This window comes from Stegodyphus dumicola, chromosome 4 (assembly GCF_044657685.1).
Source record: "Stegodyphus dumicola isolate Sdum_Otavi_A_Nest chromosome 4, ASM4465768v1".
Lineage (NCBI taxonomy): Eukaryota > Metazoa > Arthropoda > Arachnida > Araneae > Eresidae > Stegodyphus > Stegodyphus dumicola.
In genome coordinates, this window is record NC_140771.1 from 146,338,209 (window position 1) to 146,363,255 (window position 25,047).

Consider the following 25,047-nt stretch of genomic DNA (forward strand, 5'->3'; position numbering starts at 1 on the left):
GATAATACTTGATGGCAACGATTTGAAAAGTGAAACGCCATTTATCGTGAAACGCCACAAAATGGCAAAATGAAATTAATAGCCCCTCTGAACTAAAACTTATTTTTAAAATTATCACAATAGTAGTAGTACAACTACTGGAAAAATATTATAAATCTATTTTATAGTTTTATAATTATTATTATTATTATTATTTTAAATTTTTATTTTACAGTAGTGTGAATTTCGCGTAATAATGAACGACATTTTTGTGTTAACAGTATTATTCGTAAGGTATTCAACTGTTAGATTTTAAAGTAAACGTAATTTTTGCTGTACATAAATCGAGTAGAAGCTTATCGGATGTCTATATTTGTATTAAATGAAGAAGGTTTATGTGCTTGATAAATTATTATGTTCTACATTTTTAAAGCGTACAATTACAATTTATATCTATAATTTCAGGAATAGTATAACCTTTCTTTCAGTAGAAATTGTGTTCTTGTTTTCTGAATGTGGCTCCTAATACTCTCTCAGTTCATCCCAAATTAAAATAACTATAAATTTTGGCAATCTGAAATACGCAATGAAAACATCTTTTGGCAGAGTAAAAGCATCAACATATTTTCTATAAATTCGCCACCAATTCAGAGATCTACGACCGTATTCTTCGTTTAAATATTAAAAAATCAGCGGCGAAAACACATACAAAGTCTACTTAGTACGTCAACTAGACAACCCTGATTAACGACGTGGCAACACTTTTTCACGCGCTTTCGACAACTTCCGTACTCAGAGAATATAGGATGTCGAGCAGACCTGATTTTTACTAGCAGCGACATCTGGCAGCCCACAACTTGCTGTCGACTCTCGTAGCGTAGAATAACCGTCCAGAATTGATGAAGGCCCATTGATTTTGGATCTTCGACTTGGCACTTATTAGTGGCTTTTTTTTTTTTTTTTTTTTTTTGAGAGCCATATAGCTGAAATCCCTCATCAGATTTTAGCCATGTGTCTTCTAATTGTTAGCTGGATGTGCTAACATGAGAGCCTAAAAAATATAAGGAATTATCATTATTCAATAACTTCTAATAGTGTTCTGTCATGCTTAAAAAGAAACTAAGGTGAACCATGAGACCCAATTGGCTAAATCCATATTGTGACAATTTGTAGACCACATTTTAATTCAGGTGCCACTGAAGAAATGAGATTTTTTTTCCTTAATAACATACAAATCACCTTCCACTGACTTGAATTACCACTTAGAGGATGGCGGCATGTATGGGAGATTACAATAATTCCTTATAATTTGATTTTTTAATGATATTCTGTCATGATGTCACAGAATATATTAAATTGGAATTTATATCTTATATACAGTCAAAAGTAGTTAATCCGGACTCGTCGGGACTTCAGCGATTCCGGATAATTGATTTTTCCGGATTATAGATCATCAGTTTAAATATGGTAAGATGGCATGCAGAAATTATAAAATTAAAAATATGAAACCGTAATTTATGAAATAAAGAACAATTATGATCTAAAGTGTATCAAAATTTACAAAAAAGAAAGCTTAATATTTATTTGTTTACTTTATTAAACATTTCTTTCAATGTAAGTTGTTTAAGTTACTTCGTTTTTTATGTGATAATACATTTTCTTTAATTCTTTAAACAGACATAATTTCTTGTTCAGTTGCAAAGTTCCGCTGTTCAAGTCCTATAATTGCTATGTCGAGAATACCGACTAATTTGTCAATTGAAATTTTTTCGTTTTCAATAACCTCTGTTACTTTCTTCGCTATCAGAAGCGAATTATAATGACGAGGAATTTGATTTAAATCATATCAAAGATATAGTACATCGAGATGAAATACTACATTTAATAAGGAATTATAAGCCAAATAAAATAAAAACATCTGCCCTGAAGATAAGGATAGTGCTGACAGATCAACTTCCATTGCACGGCACCGCGGCGTTAAAGATAAACAAAGTTTAGATAAACAAAGGATATGCCTTTATCCATTTTTTGTAGCAATTCCACTTTTTGTTTAATGAATTTCGAAACATACTTTCGCTTTGTAGATCATTTACATATTAATAAATATATATCAGAAATTCTATTTGACATAATCGAAAGTTCAAGCTTACTTTTATAAAATTGCTCTAACAGTCTGCAAAAAATAATAAGCCGGATCCAATTCGAAGATTAAGGAACAACGCAATCTGCAACATTAACAGAAATAGATAATTAAATAATTTTTGCTTAGCTTATACCGTCCGTTATACATTAAACGAGCACTCGTAAACGTATTTTGTGCACGCGCACAAGCATTTTCTCAGCCATAAAGGCGTCAACGCGACGCATGCGCAGAAAGCTTTGAGGTCCGAATTAACGACTTTTGACTGTATTAATTTTATATTTGAAAGTCAGATTGTAATTAAACTATTATTATAATTTTAAATAAAAATTCTTAAAAATTATTCTTGTCAATCATAATTTATCTAAAAAGAGTAACTGAAGACTTTCATGAACCTTTGGTTTTTGCATTAATTTTTTGAAGTTATTAAATTTTTGTTAGGAGGAATTTCACATTTTGTCAGGAATAGATTAACTATACAGTACAAAGTTCAATATCTATTCCAGATTTGTGATTTTTCCAGATATTAGATCATCGGTTTAAATCTAGTAAGATGACATATAGAAATTATAAAAATTAAGAATATGAAATACAGTACAGTCTTTAATTCAGACATCCATAATCCGGACCTCAAAGCTACAAACTTTAATGCGTTTACGCATGTGCATAATACGTTTACGCATGCACGCTTAATGTATAACGGATGGTATAAGCTAGGCTAAAATTATCTAATGATCTATTTCAGTTAATGTTGCAGATTGTGTTGTTCCTTGATCTTCTAAATGGATCCGGCTTATTATTTTATGCAGACTGTTAGAGTAATTTTATAAAAAGTTAGCTTGAACTTTCAATTATGTCAAAAAGAGTTTCCGATTCTGGAGCTGCCAAAGGATCAATAAAGCGAAAGCATGTTTCGATGTACCACTTCCGATAGTGAAGAAAGTGACAGAGAAGTTATTGAAAACAAAAAAAAATTCGATTCACAAGTTAGTTGGTATTCTTGACACAGCAATTACAGGACTTGAACAGTGGAACTGAACAAGAAATTATGTCTGTTTATAGAATTAAAGAGAAAGTATGAGCACAAAAAACGAAGCAACTTAAACAACTTACATCGAAAGAAATGTTTAATAAAGTAAACAAAAAATATTAAGCTTTTTCTTTTGTAAATTTTGATGCCCTTTAGATCATAATTGCTCTTTATTTCATAAATTACGTTTAATATTTTTAATTTTATAATTTCTGCATGCCATCTTACCAGATTTAAATTGATGATCTATAATCCGGAATCGCCGAAGTCCCGACGAGTCCGGATTAAAGACTTTGTACTGTAATGGTTTCTGACATAATGAAGTATTTAAGACCTTAAGGAAATCAAAATTTACAAAAAAGCTCAATATTTATTTGTTTGCTTTATTAGCCCAAGGGACTATTAGTCTCAAAACGGCATTTTGTGTCATTTCACTTTCTGTATTGGTTCCATTTTCAAACTGTTGCTACCAAATATTATCGCCATGTTTAAAAAAACTAAATAATGAAGAATCTGCATGAATGTTTCTTGCGTTGTGAAAAAACGATGGTACCTAGAGCGATAAAATTTGGAATAAAGTAGTTCTCCAATCGAACATGGGCACTTGGAAGCCCAAATTTTTAATTTTTTTATCTATTTCAAATTTTGTGAAATTTTAATGAATTTATTAACAAACTCGATGATTTCAAAGCAAGCTATGGCAACCAGTGCATGGAAATTTTTTTTTTTTATCTTCAGCATGCGAGACTGTGTAGTGAAAATTCTAAAGATATGCTGTTTTTAAATATTTTGTGATATTGCTGTTAAATTGAGTTTTATATGATTTAAGTGCGAAGAATGTGATATTTAATAAACAAAGGTAACACACAAAACATTAAAAAAAAATGCCCTTTTGAACATAATATGAAATCTGAAAGCTTTCAATTTTTTTTTTTTTTTTTTTTTTTTTTTTTTGCTAATACCTTCTTTTTATTTATACTTTCTTATAATTCTATAGATAGAAATAATTTCTTTTTCAAAAAAAAAAAAAAAAATTTTTAAAAATATGTTTTTTTTTTTTTTTTTTTTTTTTTGTGTGTGTGTGTGTTTGTGTGCTAATACCTTCTCTTTAATTCTATAGATAGAGATAATTTCTTTTTCAATTTTTTTTTTCTACTAATACCTTCTCTTTAATTCTATAGATAGACATAATTTCCTGTTCAAAGTTCCACTGTTTAAGTCCTGTAATTACCACATTGAGAATTCCCACTAAATTTTTTTCATTCTCAACAACCTCTTTATCACTTTCTTTGTTACTGGTGGCAATATTTCTGGATTTAGGATCATGTAACAAATATTAATGTCTGTTGATTGATGCTTGGGGCATTGAAAGACTTGTGTTATGAAGTTAAAACCTTTTGTTTTGATTGAAACTGTGCAATGAAAAATATAGACACTCCAATAAAAAACTTGTGTTATAGCATCTATATTTAATACCACTTCTCTACAAATTCCATTAACTGAAAAATTTTACTTTTTGTTCACAATATCTGGACATGTTCAATTCGTGGTTATCATCATAATGCTTAGCAAGTGTCCATTACATGCTATTGGCAGCAATGCTATTGGCAGCTATTATGAGATTACCGACTAAAGACATATTATTTCTCTAAATTTCATTTTTGTTCAGGAACGTGTACGAACTCAGTTAATACACAGTAATTTTTAATATGTTCATTTTAGAGTAGATTTTTTGTGGCAACAGTGATGTTTTGCTATATATTACCTTGAGCGTGATAACGCACAGAATGTTACTTTTGGATATGTTTAAAATGCTAAATAAATAAGTTCATTGTTAATTAAAAAGGTTTCCTCTGTGAAATATATTACCATTCGTCCAAAGTTATTAAATAAGTCAAGAAATTGGATTAATTTCAAACAACTGGCGTCCGGTGACAGGACGGAATGGCTATTTGAAGAAAACACAACAATGGTTTGAAAACGAAACATCGATTTCGTATCGGAATTTATCAAGTGAGTTTATGATTTATTTGATTATATCCTTTATTATTTGAATATATTGGACATATTAAATTTAAAATCATGGAAATTTTATTAAGAAAGCGTAAGCCACTAAGGCAATCGTTTACGATTGCTGCCAATGCTTTAGATGCTGAAATTCTAAAGCCTGACATGGAAGTTAATCAACTCCAAGTATTGAGCTCACAGTTGGAAGGAAAATTCAACAGATTAGATGAAGTTCAATCACAAATTTACGAACTTTTGTTGAAAAGTGAAAATGAAAGTGAGTATTGGCTGATTTTGACACGAATGAAACATATCGTGATAAATATATCAGTTTAAAAACAAAAGTAGAAAATAGAATGGTGAATTCCCCTCCTGTAATTACACCTGGAACTTTACTAGAAAATTCTAGGAAAAGGAACTTTAAATTATCAAAGTTGGAGCTTCAAAAATTCAATGGGGAGACCCGAAATTGGTTAGGATTTTGGGGACAGTTTAAGAAGACCGATGAAGATGTAAATATAGATGACGATGACAAATTTCAGTACCTATTACAAGCAATGGTCGTTGGATCCCCAGCGAGAAAGCTCATAGATAGTTGTCCTCCCTCTGGTGCGAATTATAAAGAAGCTATCAAGCAGCTAAAATCTCGATTTGCACGAGACGAATTACTGGTTGAAATCTATGTTCGCGAATTATTAAAGCTGGTTTTGGCTCAAGCTAGCAAAAAAGGAAATATGATTCTATCCAACTTATATGATAAGTTAGAGACACAACTCAGAGCTTTGGAGATGCTGGGGGTAAAAAGTGAGATTTATGCAGCTATGCTGTATCCCCTTGTAGAGTCTTCACTACCTGAAGAAATTCTGAGGGCATGGGAGCGATCTCGCCAGTGTAGGGAAAGTGTTGCACACACTGAAAATTTATTGCATTTTCTCCAAATTGAAGTTGAAAGTGAAGAGTGTCCTCAGTTGGCCCGTACAAGGTTTTCTGCTCTAGACAAATTTGACTCAGTTCCAGCCACAGCAGCTTGTATTTATACAGGAGATTCAAAGAAGAAACAGCTTAATTTTTGTGTTTGGTGTAACAAGGAAACACATAATTCTTATGAGTGCTTTAAGCTGCACAGCCTTTCATTGGAAGATAAGAAAAATTTACTAAGAAAGAAAAAAGCTTATTTGAACTGCCTAAAAATTGGGCATGCTGCTGAAAAGTGTAAATGTTCTGTGAAATGCCTATTTTGCAACAAACATCATGTAACGGTGATGTACAGAGAACTAAAAGGTTCTAGAAATTCAAAAAAGGAAGCAGCTAAAGCAGCTAATGAAATGAGTGAGACTTTATTGTCTAACCAAAAACTGCAAATATCTCTTCTCCAAACTATTATGGTGAAGATTGTCCATAATGGAAAAAAGGAACTTGTGAGAACTCTTTTTGACAGTGGGTCACAAAGATCTTACTTATGGAAAGACATAATAAAGAGACTATATTTAGTCCCATTAAATTAAGAGACTTTGAGCCATTTGATTGGTGGAGTTGAAACTGAATTTTAGGTCCATGGTATTTTTGATATCGAAATACAAGGAACAGAAAATAAATTCAAATACGAATTATCGGTTTTAGATAAAGTCAAAATTTGTGGATACATTCCTAGAGTGAAACTCAAACCTATATGTTCCTCAGTTCGAGAACATAAAATCAAAATCAGTTATTCTGCTAGAGATACACCAGATATGGGAGTGTTAATAGGAGCCAACTATTCCGGTCTGTTGATGACGAATAATATCATTTCAATTGAAAAAAACCTTATTGCCATTGGAACAAAATTGGGTTGAACCCTACAAGGTCCAGTGCAAAGTCATAATACTTTGCTTGATACTGTCAGACTTTGCTATTTGGATCTCACAGAACTATGGAATTTAGAGACAATTAGCATAAAAGATCCGGCGGAAGTGAAGACTAAGGAGAATTTAGACACTGAAACGATCAAATTTTTCCTAGAGAACATTAAAGTAATAGAGGGCAATATGTATGAAGTCTATTTACCTTGGAAAGATAGTCATCAGACCCTTGAAGATAATAAAGATAAAGCGGAAAAAAGACTTTTCAACAATACACGAAGACTGCAGAAGATGGGATTTTTCGATGAATATGATGGTATTATTAAAGGCTGGCACGAGGAAGGTATAGTTGAAATAGCTCCGAATAATAGTGATACTGGTCACTATTTATCTCATCAAGCAGTAATCAAAGATTCCAGTCTGACTACGAAAGTGTGACCTGTATTCGATGTATCATTGAAGGATGAAAATGGGAATTCCTTGAATGCTTGCCTTGAAAAGGGGCCAAATTTAATAGAAATGCTTCCAAAACTTTTGATACAATTCCGGCAACATGCTATTGGTGTTACTGCCGATATAAGGAAAGCTTTCTTACAAATCAGCTTGTATGTCAGAGACTTTTTGAAATTCCTGTGGTGGAAAGATTCAAACAAAACATAGATTGTTACCTACAGACACTGTCGTATCGTGTTCGGCATTTCTTAGAGTCCATTCCTGTTGGGAGCAACGATTTCTTACCATTTGGATAATGCTGCACAAGATTTAAGAGGAACGGCACTTAGATTGAAGAAATCCTTTTATGTCGACAATTGTATAGCTAGTTTCGAAACCGAAGAAGAAGTAGTCAAGTTTAAAGAAGAGTCCCAAACTCTAATGTTTTCAGGATGTTTTGACCTTAGAGGGTTGACTGCTGCACCACTCAAAGATAGAAGTATGACTTCCTATCAGAAGATCATTCCAATTCTGGGACTCTCATGGGACACCGAGAATGATGAAATCTATTGCAATTTAACCCCTTTGACCTTTTTCGGAGAGTGCCCACACAAAACGATCTCTTCTGTCAGTCTCACAGAGGGTATTCGACCCCATCGGATTTACAAGTCTAACCACGTTAAATCCAAAACTCATTCTGTAAAATCATGGAAGATGAAACTTTCCTGCAATGAAAATCTTCCACAAGGTATAGAAAGAGAATTTCAGGCTTGGCTCAAAAGACTACACTTCTTGAATTATTGTAAAACTTCCAGAAGACTTGTGATTGGACCCTTCGATGACTGCTCTATCTCTCTACATTGTTTTAGTGATGCTAGTGAGGTACCTTATGCAGCATGCATTTTCTTACGTGCATATTTTGAGGGCAAAACTTCAGTACAATTGGTATTATTTAAATCAAGAGTAGCGCCTGCCAAAGAAGTAACTATTCCCAGATTAGAGTTGCTTGGAGCACTTACAGCTACTCGGCTGTACCGTCAAGTCATTGACGCTCTTAAACTGACAAAGTGCCATATGTACCTTTGGAGAAACTCATCTGTAGTTCTGACAAGGATCAAAAAAGACTCCCACTGGAGTGTTTTTGTGGCCAATCGTGTAGCTGAAATAAGGAGATGCACAAATCCGGATGACTGGCATTATGCACCAAGCTCAAGCAATCCAGCTGATCATCCCTCTAGAGGGTGCGATGCCAAAATATTGCTACAGAGCAGATGGTGGGAGTGGCCAGATTGGCTTAAATAAGAGTCGGATAAATGGCTTCTCTCTGAAGAATCAGAATTAGAGACTGATGAACTGAGTAGAGAATATGTTGCAATTTCCTAAAATTGCAAGGGAGGATGTTCAGGACGGTTATTCTTTGCTATGAGAGTCGACAGCAAGTTGTGGGCCGCCAGATGTCGCTGCTAGTGAAAAACAGGTCTGCCCGACATCCTATATTCTCTGAGTACGGAAGTTGTAGAAAGCGCGCAAAAAAGTGTTGCCGCGTCATCAATCAGGGTTGTGCAGTAGACAGTGGCTTTGTATATGTTTTCGTCGCTGATTTTTTTCATATTTAAACGAAGAATACGGTTGTAGATCTCTGAATCGGTGGCAAATTTATAGAAAATATGTTGATGCTTTTGCTCTGTCAGAAGATGTTTTCATTGCGTATTTCAGATTGCCAAAATTTATAGTTATTTTAATTTGCGATGAACTGATAGAGTATTAGGAAACATTCAGAAAACAAGAACGCAGTTTCTACTGAAAGAAAGGTTATTTATACTATTCCTGAAATTTTAGATATAAATTGTAATTATATGCTTTAAAAATGTAGAAGATAATAAGTTTATTAAGCACATATAGACATCCGATAAGCTTCTACTCCATTTATGTACAGCAAGAATTACGTTTATTTTAAAATCTAACAGTTGAATACCTTACGAACAATACTGTACACAAAAAGGAATATCGTTCATTATTACGCGAAATTCACACTACTGTCAAATAAAAATTTAAAAAACAATTATAAAAGTATAAAATAGCTTTATAATATTTTTTCAGTAGCAGTACTACTACTAGTGCGATACTTTTAAAAATAAGTTTTAGCCCAGAGGGCTATTAACTTCGTTTTGCCATTTTGTAGCGTTTCACTTTTCAAATCGTTGCCACTAAATATCATCACACTGTATTATATTTAAAGAAATTAAATAATGAGAAATCTGCATAAATGTATGAATGTTTCTCGCACTGTGATAAAACAACGGTACCTAGCGCCATGAAATTTTGAATAACGTAATCCTCCATCCTAATATAGGCATCTTGGAGGCCAAAATTTGGAACTGGGAATTTGTTTTATTATCTATTTCCATATTTTGTAAAGCATTTATGAGTGTTTGATTAAGAAACTGAATGATTTCAAAGCGAGCAATGGCAACATTGTACGGAAAAAAAAAAAGAGGAAAAAAACATTTTCATCTCTAGCGCACGAAACTATGTATCGGAAATTCTAAAGGTATGTGCTTTTTAAATTATATGATTTTGCTGTTGAATTGAATTTTATGGTTTAAATGCGAACATGATATTTAATAAATAAAGGTAACACGCAAAAAATTAAAAAAAAAAGGGGGGGGCCTTTTGTGTGAGTAATATAAAATCTGAAAGCTTTCTTTTTTTTTTTTTTTTTTTTTTTTTTTTTTTTTTTTTTTATTTGTGTGTGTGTGTGTGTAATTTTATTACGCTTTAAAAGTGGTTTCTAAGGGAGGACTTTCTGAGGAAACTGGCTTGTATACACATTACGTATGGGAAAAGCCACGAAAATGCCAATGCGGGCAGCTTTATCGTGGGATTCGAACCTTGGACCAAACTACCTGCGTTCAGCGACTTGACTGCTCGGCCACTGGTTGGCTTACTAGCAGAATTAAACTGTATTATTATTTTATTATGCTATAAAGTAACAATGCTATAAGACTGAGACATACTTTTAGAATTTTCGATACAAAGTTCCGCGCGCTAGAGACGAAAATGTTTTTTTTTTTTCTTTTTTGTTCATGGAATAGTACTTTTGTAATCCATTAATATTAAAAAATCATTGTTTCTTTGCAAACTTAAAAAAAAAGATACTGTTCATAGTAGAGTTCTCATTTTTATATTGTAAAAGAGATATTGACTATTATTAGTTTTCTATTTAATGTGTCGAAACACTGGTTTGACAAGGACTTCAACTGCAGAAAAATATTTAAAGAAACAGTGTGAATCTGGAAAAAAATCACCTTCAGTATACTTAAAAAACACTGATAAATTTTTAAATTAATCTGAATTAATATAAAAGATTTTCTTATATGAAATTATCTAAGTGCATTCAGTTACAATATTATTAATGCGAATATCGTTTTGTGTAAAGGTAAAGAAAATATTTTTTCGCGCTAAATTAATTAATAGATTATTTATTTTCAGCCAAAAAAAAAGAAAAAAAAGCACGAAAATCCGAGTTTAAATTATCGCGAAAAGTCAAAGAAACGTTTTGTCAAAGAACGATTCATCTTAAACCCTGTTCCTCAATTTCCTATATACGTCATACATTGATTATTTTTACTTTGGTATTTGCATTGTGAAAATAATATTACTATCTTCTAATTATTTTCACAGAATAAAATCTTTTAACAAGGAAGAATATTTTAAATAGGCAGTTTATATATATATAAGAAATTAAAATAACAGCAATGCAATATTAAAAAAAAGTATTAGTAATTGTGTGACAAAAATTACAATACGAATTAATCACACATACAGGATAGATTAGTATAATTTTGGTATATATTTTATATTGAAAAAATATTTTCTTTCATGTTAATTATAGAATAAATTATTTAAAATAAAACATTTTGATGCGTGTGTGATAGCTGAATGCAGCAGCAATCGGCCGTACTGTAATAGCGAATGAATTTTAGTCCTTTTCCTGAAAGAAATAATTTTCATAGAAAAGAAAATAAAAAAAAAGGAAGAAATGTTTTCTTTCTAATTTCTTACTTAAAGAAATATTTTTCTACTATTAACTGTAAAATAAAATGCGTGAAAACAGCTTAATGTAAGCATATTTAAAAAAAAAAAAAAAAAAAAAAAAAACTTAGTTTGCATTTAGATTGTAATGCAAGTTAATCATATTATAAATTTAAATGAATAAAATTCTTTATTTCTAAAAAGATTTGAAGTAAGCTTAATTCATTTACTCTTATCTATTTACCGTTGCTTTCATGGTAACCCATATCACTCTATATTTCTTAGTCCTAAATTCCTGCATTAACTTTCCTCTTTAAAAACGGGATCCTTAAAAAACGGATAACATAGCAACATATTCTACTGTGTGTTGGTCATAATACTGTTTTGTGCCATTTTTTTCAAACTAAAAATGCAGCGTGTGAGTTAGTGAAATAATTGGAGAATATTCCTAGAACTTCAGCCAGTGCGCGCTATAAATTTCGTCACTCGTCTGTACTGCGATTGGTCTAAAGCTCCTTGAAGCCTAGTCCCCTTTCAGTAAAGTCAAATGGACCCACCCGCCCACCAACTGAGGACCACAGAATGGCTTTCTCCGATAAGTTGTGATGGGTTGTCCATACCGATTTTTTTGAGTCAATATTGTTCACTCAAGTTGTAGACAGATCCAGTGATCATAGAATAGGCGTCCAGGAACGTGTACGAACCCATTTAATACACAATAATTTAATATGTTCGTTTTAGTGTAAATTTTTTGTGGCAACAGTGATGTTTTTTTAGATATTGCCTTGAGCATGATAACACATGGAATGTTACTTTTGGATATGTTTAAAATGCTAAATAAATAAGTTCGTTGTTAATTAAAAGGGTTTTCTCTGTGAAATATATTATCATTCGTCCGACGTTATTAAATAAGTCAAGAAATTGATTAATTTCAAACAATTTTCATTCTATTGCACACTATTGAAATCAAGCCTGAATTTTATTATTTTCGTCATTTATTATACTTACACATATTTTCCACATATGCTGAAGGCTTATCTGAATCTCAACTAAATAAAATCCCACATATACTTAAGGCGGGTCCAGGGCCAGCACTAGACATTTTTGTGTCCTGGTGCAATCTCTGTGGATCCTAAATTCCACTTCCAAGTGCCTTCTTAAATTCTACAAATTTTGCTGCCTATAAATTTTGTATCTTGGTGCCTTCTGTAAGAAGATTTAGCCATCCTTTAATTTTGTTGCTTAGTGCTAAAATTTTGTTGCTTAGTGCTAAATTCCAAATTCTAAAAAATTTGTCTCCTAAATTCTTCTGCTCGGTGCAGCTGCCCAGCTTCTGCCCAGTCACCAGCTCTAACATTGGTCCTGGGCTTATCTGAATAACTAATTACTTAGTCTCAGTTCAAATAGCACTAAATGTAATCTTTTGGCCTCTTAGTATCATATACAAAATCTATGTTTTCCATATGCAAAGAAGTTTCTGTTAAATTTCTTCTTATCAACACATTCAACACTTTACAGCTGAATTCTGTAATCATCGTCAAGCAAAAAATAATAAATAATGATTCACCAGGTTAGCATCAGATATGTTATTCAGTAGGTATGAAATGAGTGATATTTCTAATGTATCAGTTTGAGACATATGCCAACAGAAAAGTGACTATTTCAAAATTATTGCTCATACAGATTTATGCTAATGAGTAATTGTTTCTTCAATATGGAGGTATTTTATTTAGTGCCAGAGGTGAAATTAAGAATTGGGATTCTCCACATATTTTATTATGAAAAAGTAACAAATATGTTAAGAATCAGGACTCTCCAAATATTTATTTCATTATGAAAAAGTATCAAATGCATATGGGTTAAAAAAAAAAAAAAAAGATTGCTCAGGGTCCAGAAATCCGGATTTTAGATTGTTTCTGATATTGGATGTCTGGATTTTGGACTTTGTATTATAGTGAAAGCTTGATTATCTAGCATTCACTGAAATTAAACAAATAAGAAATTTGTATGTTATAAAATCGTAATAGGGCTGTAATTTGAAGTAAACAAAAACTGTCACCAAATAATGTGATTTAGTGCCAATAATGGATAAGCAAAATCTTACTCTTTGGCTTTATGTAACCCAATGAACTATTGATAAATCGGCTTAATTTTTGCAGAGAGACAACATTAAATTAAATACAGTCAAAAGTTGTTAATTCGGACACCCATAATCCGGAATGATCTATAATCCGGACCTCAAAGCTAAAATCTTTCTGCGCAAGCGCCGTGTTGATGCATGCGCATAGGCATTTACGACAGCGCAAGCACAGAATACGTTTTCGCATGCGCGTTTAATGTATAATGGACGGTATAAGCTAAAATTATCTCATTATCTATTCAGTTAATGTTGATGATTGCATTGTTCCTTAATCTTCGAATTGGATCCGGCTTATTATTTTTTGCAGACTGTAAGAGCAATTTTATAAAAGTAAGCTTGAACTTTCGATTATATCAAATAGAATTTCCGATGCTGGAGCTCCCAAAGGATCTACAAAACAAAAGTATGTTTCGATGTCCATCAAACAAAAAGTGGAATTGCTAGAAAAAATGGATAAAGGCATATCCTTTGTTTATCTAACCGTTCCGAAATCTGTTTATCAATTTCACGCTGCTCTGTGCGGGGGGGGGGGGGACGCCGTGGCACGCAATGAACTGGAAGTTGATCTGTCAGCACTATCGTTATCTTCAGGGAAGATGTTTTTATTTTATTCGGCTTATAATTCCTTACTAAATGTAGTATTTCATCTCGATGTACTCCGTCTTTGATATGATTTAAATCAAATTCCTCGTCATTATAAATATCACGAATACAAATCAGTTTTCTGGTTGCAATTTTCTAATTTCAGCTATGCGTAATGTATGCTTTACGCATGCGCGCGTTGAAAGAAATGTTTAATAAAGTAATCAAATAAATATTAAGCTTCTTTTTTTGTAAATTTTGATACCCTTTAGATCACAATTGCTCATTATTTTATAAATTACGGTTTCATATTTTTAATTTTATAATTTCTGCATGCCATCTTACCAGATTTACACTGATGATCTATAATCCGGAATCATCGAAGTCCGGATGGACTGTACTGTTTATTCATTTTTCAGTCACATTTTGAAAAAAAATTATTAAAATTTGGGATTTGTTTTCAGCGGAATAACATCCAGTGGAGTATTTCAGATTTATGGAATCTTCACATCAAGAAAAGTGTGACATATAAATATGACCAAACAGGATGGAAAAATTATGACAAGCAATTTTAGTATTTTATATGATATCTTGCATATTTTGATTTACTAAATAAAGAGCAATCTTTTCCTTCATATTTCTGCTGCTATAACTGATGGAAATTTACCGAGTTCACTGCCGGTTTGATCGAATTACGTAATCAAATATGAAGTTTTACTTCTGCATTTATATCTGGAATGCCCTTTTCTCTTTTGACATCTTACATAATTTAAACATAAGCATTTGATAGTCAAGCTCATAAAAATAAAATGACTATTTTTATAATTTTTAGACTGGAAATGCTTTCTTCCATTTGTTTAGCTTATTCCATTTTTTACATTTTTTTTTCGTATCTGGAATTTGACATTTCCTAAGCTTCCTGCAGAGTTAAGTTATCACTGTATTTAAAAAGTAAAATAAAAAAAATTCTAATTGAATCTGCAAATACTGCTATTTTTACAGAAGAGATAGAGGTGTTCCAATAGTTTTAAGAGCCACTAGATATCAACTAAACTGGACAGGCTTAGGGTAGGCATATGTTTGTTAATATATAAGAGATTTTCTTTAATATTGATTTGTATTTTTCATTGATATTAATATTCAGCATTACCATGTCCCAGAGTTAGCAAATTTGAAAGGTCCAATCTGTATTTCGAAAAGTCTTTACATATTACTATGTTAAGAAAAAACTTCAATAAAATTGGAATAGTTTTTTTTTTTTTTTTTCCTGTGGTTTTTATCTTAGTAATTACTTTTCTCAATTTACATTATATGTAAAAAAGAATTATTTTATGCATGTTATGTGAAGAGAGATATTTTACTAATAGAGGCAATGCAAAGACAGATAATGAAAATAAGGCATACTTCATTACATTCATGGGTCATTTTCTTTTTTCACTTTTAAACCTGTTTCAGGGCTGATGTTAGAAGAGAAAAAATGAAAAATCAGTTCTTTATTAATGAAACAAAATTTCTAGTATACCAGGGTGCAAAAAGTTCTCCATTAATATTTTTCTATTTCTGAAGAACCTCAAAAGCAGTGGTTCTCAACAACTTTTTTTTTTGTCCCATGCACCTCTTTCTCACTGCTGGAAGATCATTCCCCTTCCCTTCTCCTCAAAACTAAAAAAATATACATTTATTTAGATTTAGATTATTTTTAGCATGTTTTATGAATTAAACAGTAAAAAATATAGAAAATGTTGATAAATACAAAACTTGAATAAAATTAGTTTTATGTTGGTAAATTAAAACTAAATATTTAACTAAGTAAAAGGCTGACTGCTTTTCCTCCTGAAACTGTGGAATTATTCCCTATTCCAGAGTTTTATTCTATATTAAATTAAATTAAGATAGAATTGACAGAGTAATTTTTTGCTGTTATTAAAAAGACTAATAGCATACAATTAGTAGAGAAATGTTTTGTTTTTATGAACTAATTAGTTCTAATAAGCAAAGCAATTTATAAAGTGAAAATTCATAAAGTAAAGTAAGTTTCTTAAACAGAGTTTTGCATCCAAGAGATTATAGCCACATCAAAGGTATGTAACTATATTTGTTTTTTGTATCAAGTGAAAAAATTGGACTATTGATTTTTTAATTTACAGAACTTAATTTTTTAATTGATTTTAGACAAGCAAAGTATGACCATTATTCCATTTGAAAACATGTTTTTTCCCCTATTATCTTTGTGTTATTTTCTTTACAGTTTAGTAGTCTTCATGGAGATTTTAAGAAATGCATAACCCAGAAAAATTTTATGGTGGTCATATTAATTACCTTAAACAACAGTAAGTATGTCATTGTTATGAAAATTTGAAAGAAGTATATTGAACCTCTTTGCGTATATAATTATTCTGAATTCCTATTTTTCTTGTTCATTGGCAGAAATGCAAATAAGCTACAAGCACTCATGTACACCTATCATTAGCAGAACACTACTTTTCAGTATTAATATTCTTTTTTATTATTATTATTGATTTGCATGGAATAAACTCAATATTTTTTTCCCTTCATCAGATGCGGTTTTCTTTAAAAACTGAATAATGGTTGCGGAGAAGTTCCCTATACTTTTTAATAATATGATGTTTTTGAAAATATAATTACATTGTTTCAAATGTTAATTAACTGAATTTTCTTTGTTGCTACTTTATTCTGAATGTAGAAATCTTTACATAAGATTTCCGTAAGTTCTTCTGTAAATGAAACTATTTTTAATATATTTTACTTGTCCGTGTAAATTTTAATTTGTTTTCTAAATGCTCTTAAGCTAGTAAATTAGTCAGATTTTGATTTTTAAAAAATATCTGATTTTATAGAATAAAAAGGATAAAAGTTGCGATGTACAGGTTCAGTCAGAAAATAGCTACACATTTCAAGTAATTGTAAATGTTTGAGTAAAAGTAATTACTGTTTGTTGTAGTGGAAACTGGTAGATGGTATGTTAAACAGGGAATTTAATTTTATAATTTCAAGTAAGGGTCACATATCTGAACTTGTGTCACTAATCACTAAACATGCCACAGCATGTTACATTTGCAACTTGGACATTTGTATTTATAATTGCCCATGCTGCAAGTGATTATTCTCTAAAATAATCTTGGTAATGATCTGATTAATAACTAATTATTGCTTTAAATGGTTAGGAAGCTTTGAGACTAAAACATGATTTTAATACAGTTTTGTTGCTGTCAGCTGTAAGAAAGGTGGGGGAACTGCAATTTACAATGAAAAACATCTAGGGAAAATAATTCTCTGGAAAAGGCTCTCAGAGCATTAATAAAGTGGATTTTTCTCGTATTGCATTAAATAGGCTGAACAGAATCTTAAAAAAAGTAGAATTTTCCAAAATGTCAACTTATCTGAGAATATAATGAGGTAAAAGTATAGTTTAGGGTACCCCTTGGCGATTTTTGGTGGTACATGGATACTGATTTTGTGCAATTTTTTGACTCGTTATATTGGCTTGCTTTGTGTAGGGGCGATTTTTGCGCCAAAAATCGCCCCTACACAAAGCCAAAATAACAAGACAAACAATTGCATAAACTCGGTATCCATGTACACATTTGACTTATTTTCACTTAAAAAAAAATCCCCGAATTGCACAAAAATGGCATTGCGCACTCCTTTGACACATCCATGTACACGTCAACCTATTTTCACTTAAAAAAAAATCCCAGAATTGCACAAACTTGCATTGCGCACTCCCTTTACTTTGTCCACGTACACATTGATATATTTTCACTTACAAAGTCAAAGGAGAATCATATTCTACAATATAGGCAAACAAAAAATACATAATCTCAATAAAATACATTTAAAACCAAACAATAAGATAACATAGAAAAAGAAAAACATGTTATACATTTAAGCACTACCAAAGGCAAATATTCACTTACCAGGATTTTCAAGTTCGATTCGTACACCCAGAGCCACATAAAATTCAAAATATCAATCATACTCAAATGACATTTTTTTAAACCAGGTACTCTTTCTGATCGAATGCTTCACATAGTGACCATCTGAACCTTTCTTCCTTCAAATCCATCTAAACAGTTTTTGCGTTCGACTAGACGCATATCCTTCCTACATACAGGACACTAATTTTGGCTGCTAAGTACACCTTCATTTACACACCAGTGAATTAAAGCTCTTTTTTCCTTTCGCTCCAAATCGTACAGAAACTTCAAATTAATCTTGCTACATTCGGCCATTCTACTGTCTAAAGAATCAAACCAACACACACCACAAAAACGCTTACAAAACATCCCATGATGGAAAATTTCCCAGAATCATGCATCCGATTACGTCACAATAGGGTTTCTTTAACATTCAACTACTCAGGCTACCATAAATGAAACAACAACATGGAGATAAATCAAACAACAACTTTGCCATATTACAAGGGGTACCTTATAATGATTCAGAACTTCGAGATAAGATTTCAACTTCATCAGATCTTGCTGTTCTTATGTATATTGAAGTTGTTAATGAATGTTGTATTTAACTGTTAACAGTTTTAAGATACGTATTTGTTTGGATTGCCCTCGATAACAGATAACAGTAAAAGATGAGCTGATACCACTGTCAAATGCAGTGAAAATTTTAATGGTACTCTTCTGTTATCAGGACCAGATTATGAAATGTATGTATTGTTACAGATTTGGTATTCAATTAGTTAATGTTAGTGGAATTGTAAATAAAATTGTTTTATTCCCCATGCAGTGCAGCGCCTGACGAATATTAAAAGAAAGCTAAGCTGGAAAATTAAAAATACAAGAGCGCGTGCATTTAATAATATCTCTTTTTATAAATAAATATCTCTTTTTGATTTCGAGAAATTGCTAAAACAATTGCACATGATTTACAAAGCTTATAAAAAAGAGGAAAACCTCTCAATTTAGTTGTTAGTTGTTGTTTTAAGTGTTTGTTTAGAAAACTGCTCTTGTTGACTATAGCGAATTCGCAGATTAGCTTTCTCTAGCTTTTTTGAATTAAGTTCTGTTGAAAGTTTTAGTAGTTAAAATATAACTGCTGTGAAATATTGTAATACTGTACGAATATCTGAGGAAATTGAAGCATTTTGTTTTATTTGTTGTGATAATAATAAATTTTATTTATTTTTCATCGGACTTGTGCATTCAATTCAAACGAACCCGTACACATGCAACAGTATACATACATGCATGTATGGATGTATGTATTCATGTATGCATGTATGCACATACTTACATATATACATGCATACATATGTACATTTCTGAATCTGCTCCTGATAACCGATCCAGTCCACTGGTTTTGGTAGTATATTTCAGTTGAGCAGCAAGCTTTTCTTAGGTGATATTTTAATGAGAAAGCATTTGTATTAGTTTTCAGATATCTATCAAAGTAATCTTTTTGCTTTAGACAGCTGAAAGTGACTTTTTCTTACATTTTTCAATTTTTGTTTTAGCTGAAAAGAGCTATTCTCGAAATATGATTTTGCATTGTTTCATTTTTCATTTGAATCTGTTGCCATTTAGAAAAATATAAGATCTTATTCATTCATATTTGATCTGTCTGCTATTAGTTAACAAACTAAGCTATTTAAAAACAGTAGATGCAGTTTTTAAGAATATATATATTTTTTTAACCTGATTGATTTAAATAAAAAATTTTTCTCTTAATGTTTGTGTTTTTGAAATTATAGGCACCAAAGCAGATGTCTTTTACAGTTGAAGAAGAATTATCATATACAGAAAGAAAAGCCATTTCCTGCTGTTTTTAAATCAAGGTAATACTTACTACCTCCTAAAAAAAAGCTATTGTTTTAGGTTGTAAATTTAAATTCTGTATTAAAATTTCTTGTACGTACACAAATTTATTTGCATTTATGCCTTTCAACATTGACTTTTTTTTTAACATTTTCAATACATCTAAACGATCAGAAAATGCAAAAATGAATAATACAGAAGCTGTTCAATCAAGGTCTTTTTAAAATGATTTTCAGCTACCATTGGCTGAGTGGTAATCTCACTGAACATTAGTAGTTTGATACAGGTTTGAATAAGGTTTGAAATGGGCTGGACGGCTTTCCCTTTTACATTTTCTTTAATAATACTGAATAATATTTTTTGTTTTTGATTCCTTCTCAGATAATCGTCTGGTTTTTTAAACATGCAGGTTGGATGGACCCTCAGTAGCATGGAATGTGTTCAAGCGACTAAGTTTAGCTGTTTCTTTTGCTGATTCTTGTACTAAGGTTAAAGTATACGTCTACTTTTCTTTTAAAAGTGCTATTAAAGAATCATTATATAATTAATATTTCATAATAGGTTGTAGATGGAATTTTTACAAATATTAAGGTTAGAGCTAATAAAAGTTTTATTATTTAGCTGCTAAGAGTAGCTGTTTAATCCTTTCACACTTATGATTTCTTCAACTGTTGGAGTTTTGGGCTTATGCTATGCATGCTTATAAATATAGAAAAAATAAAATGAAAGAATTTTAAATTTCTGGGAAATACTTTATATTTTATCAATATTAAAAGCGTATCTTTTGTTTTTAAGTTACATAACACATATCCATGTATGTATTAAAAAAAAGCTTTTCTAGAAACAACATTTTAAAGTTATACCTAAGGTTTAATTAATAGTATTGTAAACATACATACAGTCAAAAGTCGTTAATTCGGACACCCATAATCCGGAATAATCTATAATCCAGACCTCAAAGCTACAAACTTTCTGCGCATGCGTTGCGTTGATGCATGCGCATACGCGTTCGCGTAAGATCTTTACGGCTGCGAATATGCGTGTGCGCAAGCGCATAATATGTTTACGCATGCGCGTTTAATGTATAACGGATGGTTTAAGCTAAGCTAAAATGATCTAATTCAGTTAATGTTCCAGATTGCATTGTTCCTTAATCTTCGAATTGGATCCGGCTTATTATTTTTCGCAGACTGTTAGAGCAATTTTATAAAAGTAAACTTGAACTTTCGATTATGTCAAATAGAATTTCTGATATATATTTATTTATTTCTGATATATATAATATGTAAAGGATCTACAAAGCAAAAGTATATTTTAAAATCCGAAATCTGTTTATCAATTTCACGCTGCTCTGCGGCAGGGGGGGCAGAAGTACCGCGGTGCGCAATGAATTGGAAGTTGATCTGTCAGCACTATCCTTATCTTCGGGGCAGATGTTTTTATTTTATTTGGTTTATACTTCCTTACTAAATGTAGTATTTTATCTCGATGTACTCCGTCTTTGATATGATTTAAATCAAGTTCCTCGTCATTATAATTCGCTTCTGATAGTGAAGAAAGTGACAGAGAGGTTATTGAAAACGAAAACATTTCGATTGACAAATTAGTCGGTATTCTCGACAAAGCAATTATATGACTTGAACAGCGGAACTTTGTAACTAAACAAGAAATTATGTCTGTTTAATAGAATTAAAGAGAAAGTATTGTCACATGAAATGAAGCAACTTAAACAACTTACATTGAAAGAAATGCTTAATAAAGTAAACAAATAAATATTAAGCTTTTTCTTTTTGTAAATTTTGATATCCTTTAGATCATAATTGTTCTTTATTTCATAAATTACGGTTTCATATTTTTAATTTTGTAATTTCTGCATGCCATTTTACCAGATTTAAACTGGTGTATAATCCGGAATCGCAGAAGTCCCGACGAGTCCGGATTAACGACTTTTGACTGTATTATGTTTTAATATAAATGTTCTAATTTTATTATTCTGTCTTTTAAAAATTTTCTAATACACGTTCTTGCTCTTAGTATAAATTAAAAAAGTATAGTTTTTGTAAATAATAATTGTTAATAATTTATATACAGGATTGTATGGTTTTTTCTTTTGAAGAGAGGTTACCAGAAAATCCAGGTCAACGACTGTTTCTTGTAACTCATCCTCAACATTTATGGCTTAATCACAAGTTAGTTTTTTAAAGTTGTTTAATTTTATTTATTATCTATTGAAAGGTATATTTACATATATCTCATTCATAATTACTGTATTTGACGGCATATAAGATGCACCCTTATTTAGAAGGCCCCACACACAAGGGAAAAAAGTTTCAGTAGTCCGCGCGAAAGCGCGGTACGTACCACAATAACTTAGAATGTGATTTCTTTTAGTTCTCACGTTTCCTAAAAGCCAAATAAACAATCTTTGAATGCAATTACCAAACATATTTTTATTAAGGAAAATTACCGAAATGCCTTGCTGAAATTACCAAAATACTGCTGTTGGAACGAAATGCCTTGCTGCTGCTCTGTTTCCAAGCACTTTGGCATAGTTTAACACTCCTAGTTTATACTGAATTGTATAGCTTAATCTCTTGTTTCCTGTAGTCATATTTTTTTTAAACAAATAGTTTTAAGCACCGATACCGACACGTATATACAGAGTAGCACCGATACCGACACGTGTGTCGGCTGAGTCAAAGAAAGTCTGTGTAAAGAAGGAAAGGCTCCACAGGTGTAATGTGATCGTCGAACCTGTTCAAACTTCAACATCAGCTTCGAGCTTTGGCGCTTTTTGCCGACAGATATTTCACGCATATGCAAAATAATTATGGCAGATGTAGAAAAAGTTATGTGTATCTAGACATTTATCCAGGCTAAAAATAGCATTCAGTATTGAAAAGTTAACCTGTGTCCTTCATGTATAAGACGCAGGTAACTTTTTTGAGACCAAATATAGGAAAAAAAGTGCGTCTTATATGCCGTCAAATACGGTACTTTATTTATTCATATAGTTCTCTCTGTTATGTATTCCCCCTAGCCTTAGCACATGATTTAGAAATTTCTATATGTCAGTTATATGTCAATGAAAGGATTTATTTAGGCACATTGAAAAGCTGACAGAAACATTCTCTGAATGAAAACAGTGATGATTATCTTTTCTATTCGAATAGTTATCTGGTTCACAGAGACCATTTATGGAAGTTTCTCAATCAAAAATTTTCTGTATATGCATAATGGATGTACAAGACAAAAGCTGCCCAACCGCTATAGCAGTTGGCATCGCTGACTGCCATGCCGAAGGTCCCGGGTTTGAATCCTGTAGAAGGCATGGATGTTTGTAAATGTATAGTGTCCGGTGCCGGCATGGCGGATACCGAAATCAAAACTCAGCTATAAATCAATATTCCTAGAACTCAAATAACGTACAAAGTTTTAACACAACACTCTTTTTATTCTTTGTAAAATTAATAATTGCAATGTTTATATTATAAAACATCTAATTGCGAATAGGAAGACAACTCTCACGTTAAACTCAACATTAGAATATACCTTTCAATTGCCAGATTCAGAATCACAAAGTTACAAATGATAAACAGGTTAAGTTATACTGAAAATAATTATAAATAATAAAATAAAATAAAAATAAATTTAACACTCAGTTTTCTACATCCTTCCACCTTGAGTTGGGAGACTTCACAACTCAACTATCGCATTAAAAATTATGTCTTTCTGGTGTTTTGATACCTCTTTCAGATCGAGTTGTTACAGTTCGTGTAACGGGTTCTGCAGGATCTGATACTTGTGCTTGGGATACTTCAGAATGAGACACTTGCTTTCTTTGTATTTTAGTTTGTACATCCTGAGCCATTTCACAAGTAATCTCTAACGAAAACAACCCTTGTATCGGTCTCATTATTTCTCCATGAGCTGTCCGAAGTTTCGTGAGTCTGGCGATTCCTTCTTTTCCAGCAATAATTTCCATTTCTCATCCTAGAGGCCAGTTAATGCATTTCTGATTGTTACTGCCTATGAGAACAATGTCTACCGCAGATATCATTGACCTTTTTTGTGGGATAGGTCTTTGAATTAATGTACTCGGATATTCAGACCTGAATCTTTTCCTAACATCTTTTGAAAGTGCGAGTCGATATTTTAACCTTCTATTAAGGCTTTAGTGATCTGCAGCATCACAGTCTGGTATTCCAATTTTCTTGATGTCTTGAAGAAATAATGATGGTGAGAGAGGAGCAAAATCTAAGTCATTAATCAAAATATATGTGAGAGATCTTGAGTTAATAATCGACTCACAGTCACATTGAACTGTGATCATCTTCTCATATGATAAACAAGCACAACCTATCACCCTCTTTAATATATCTTTTATGATTCGAATTGACCGCTCCCACCAACCACCCCACCAGCAGGCAAAAGGAGGATTTAATTTCCACTGAGTGTTATTCAATTTATTCTTTCTCAGTGTCTGTTGTGTTATGATATAGATTGAATAGGTTGAGATGATTGGATGCAATTTTGATGCATGTCATATTGTCTTGTTATCAGGTTTTTGTTTCTTTATGAACTTAGCATTTTTATGGCAGCATGTGATATGGCTGCCTGCATATTATAACTTAGTATTGCACCCATAGTGAAAGGAAGTACTATCTCAGTAAACAAAAAGATGTCTGTAATAGCTTTCAGATATAATACAATAAAAGCGCGATTATCTGGCATTCAGCTAACTTCCAGTTACTAAGTTTAAGTAACTGGAATATTTTAGAGCTTTAGAAAGAAAACTTCTCCCACAAAATTTAATAAATGAGAATTTGTAATTCCATTATAGAGCTAGCAATACTGATACTGTTAACATATATATACATTATCACCAAGCAGTGTGATTTAGGGACAACATTGGACAAGCATGACTAACACAATCATAAGAGGCTCATTTTGGTTTAACATAAATTTCATTAGTTTTTGATAAGCTGGTTTAATTTTTGTAAAGAAGGATATAAGTTATACCTTTTCCTAGCATTTAAGAAAAATGATTAATATTTAGGATTTCATGTGGT

General features: G+C 31.7%; 1 protein-coding gene across 5 annotated transcripts in view; it reads left to right on the forward strand.

The window, feature by feature from the left end:
* The window catches only part of LOC118199375 (DNA-directed primase/polymerase protein-like), a 79,835-nt gene that overhangs the window by 4,771 nt on the left and 50,017 nt on the right, over positions 1–25,047 (forward strand). For 3 of the 5 annotated variants that reach the window (XM_085815590.1, XM_085815588.1, XM_085815589.1), the window contains exons 2-5: positions 16,432–16,513; positions 19,912–19,995; positions 20,385–20,463; positions 22,067–22,164. In XM_085815590.1, the coding sequence (XP_085671716.1) occupies positions 16,461–16,513; positions 19,912–19,995; positions 20,385–20,463; positions 22,067–22,164 (314 nt within the window). In that variant the 5' untranslated portion in view covers positions 16,432–16,460. Of the gene's footprint in view, positions 1–16,431; positions 16,514–19,911; positions 19,996–20,356; positions 20,464–22,066; positions 22,165–25,047 lie in introns of those variants that run through there. The other 2 variants (XM_035371220.2, XM_035371221.2) reach the window with 2 other exon arrangements.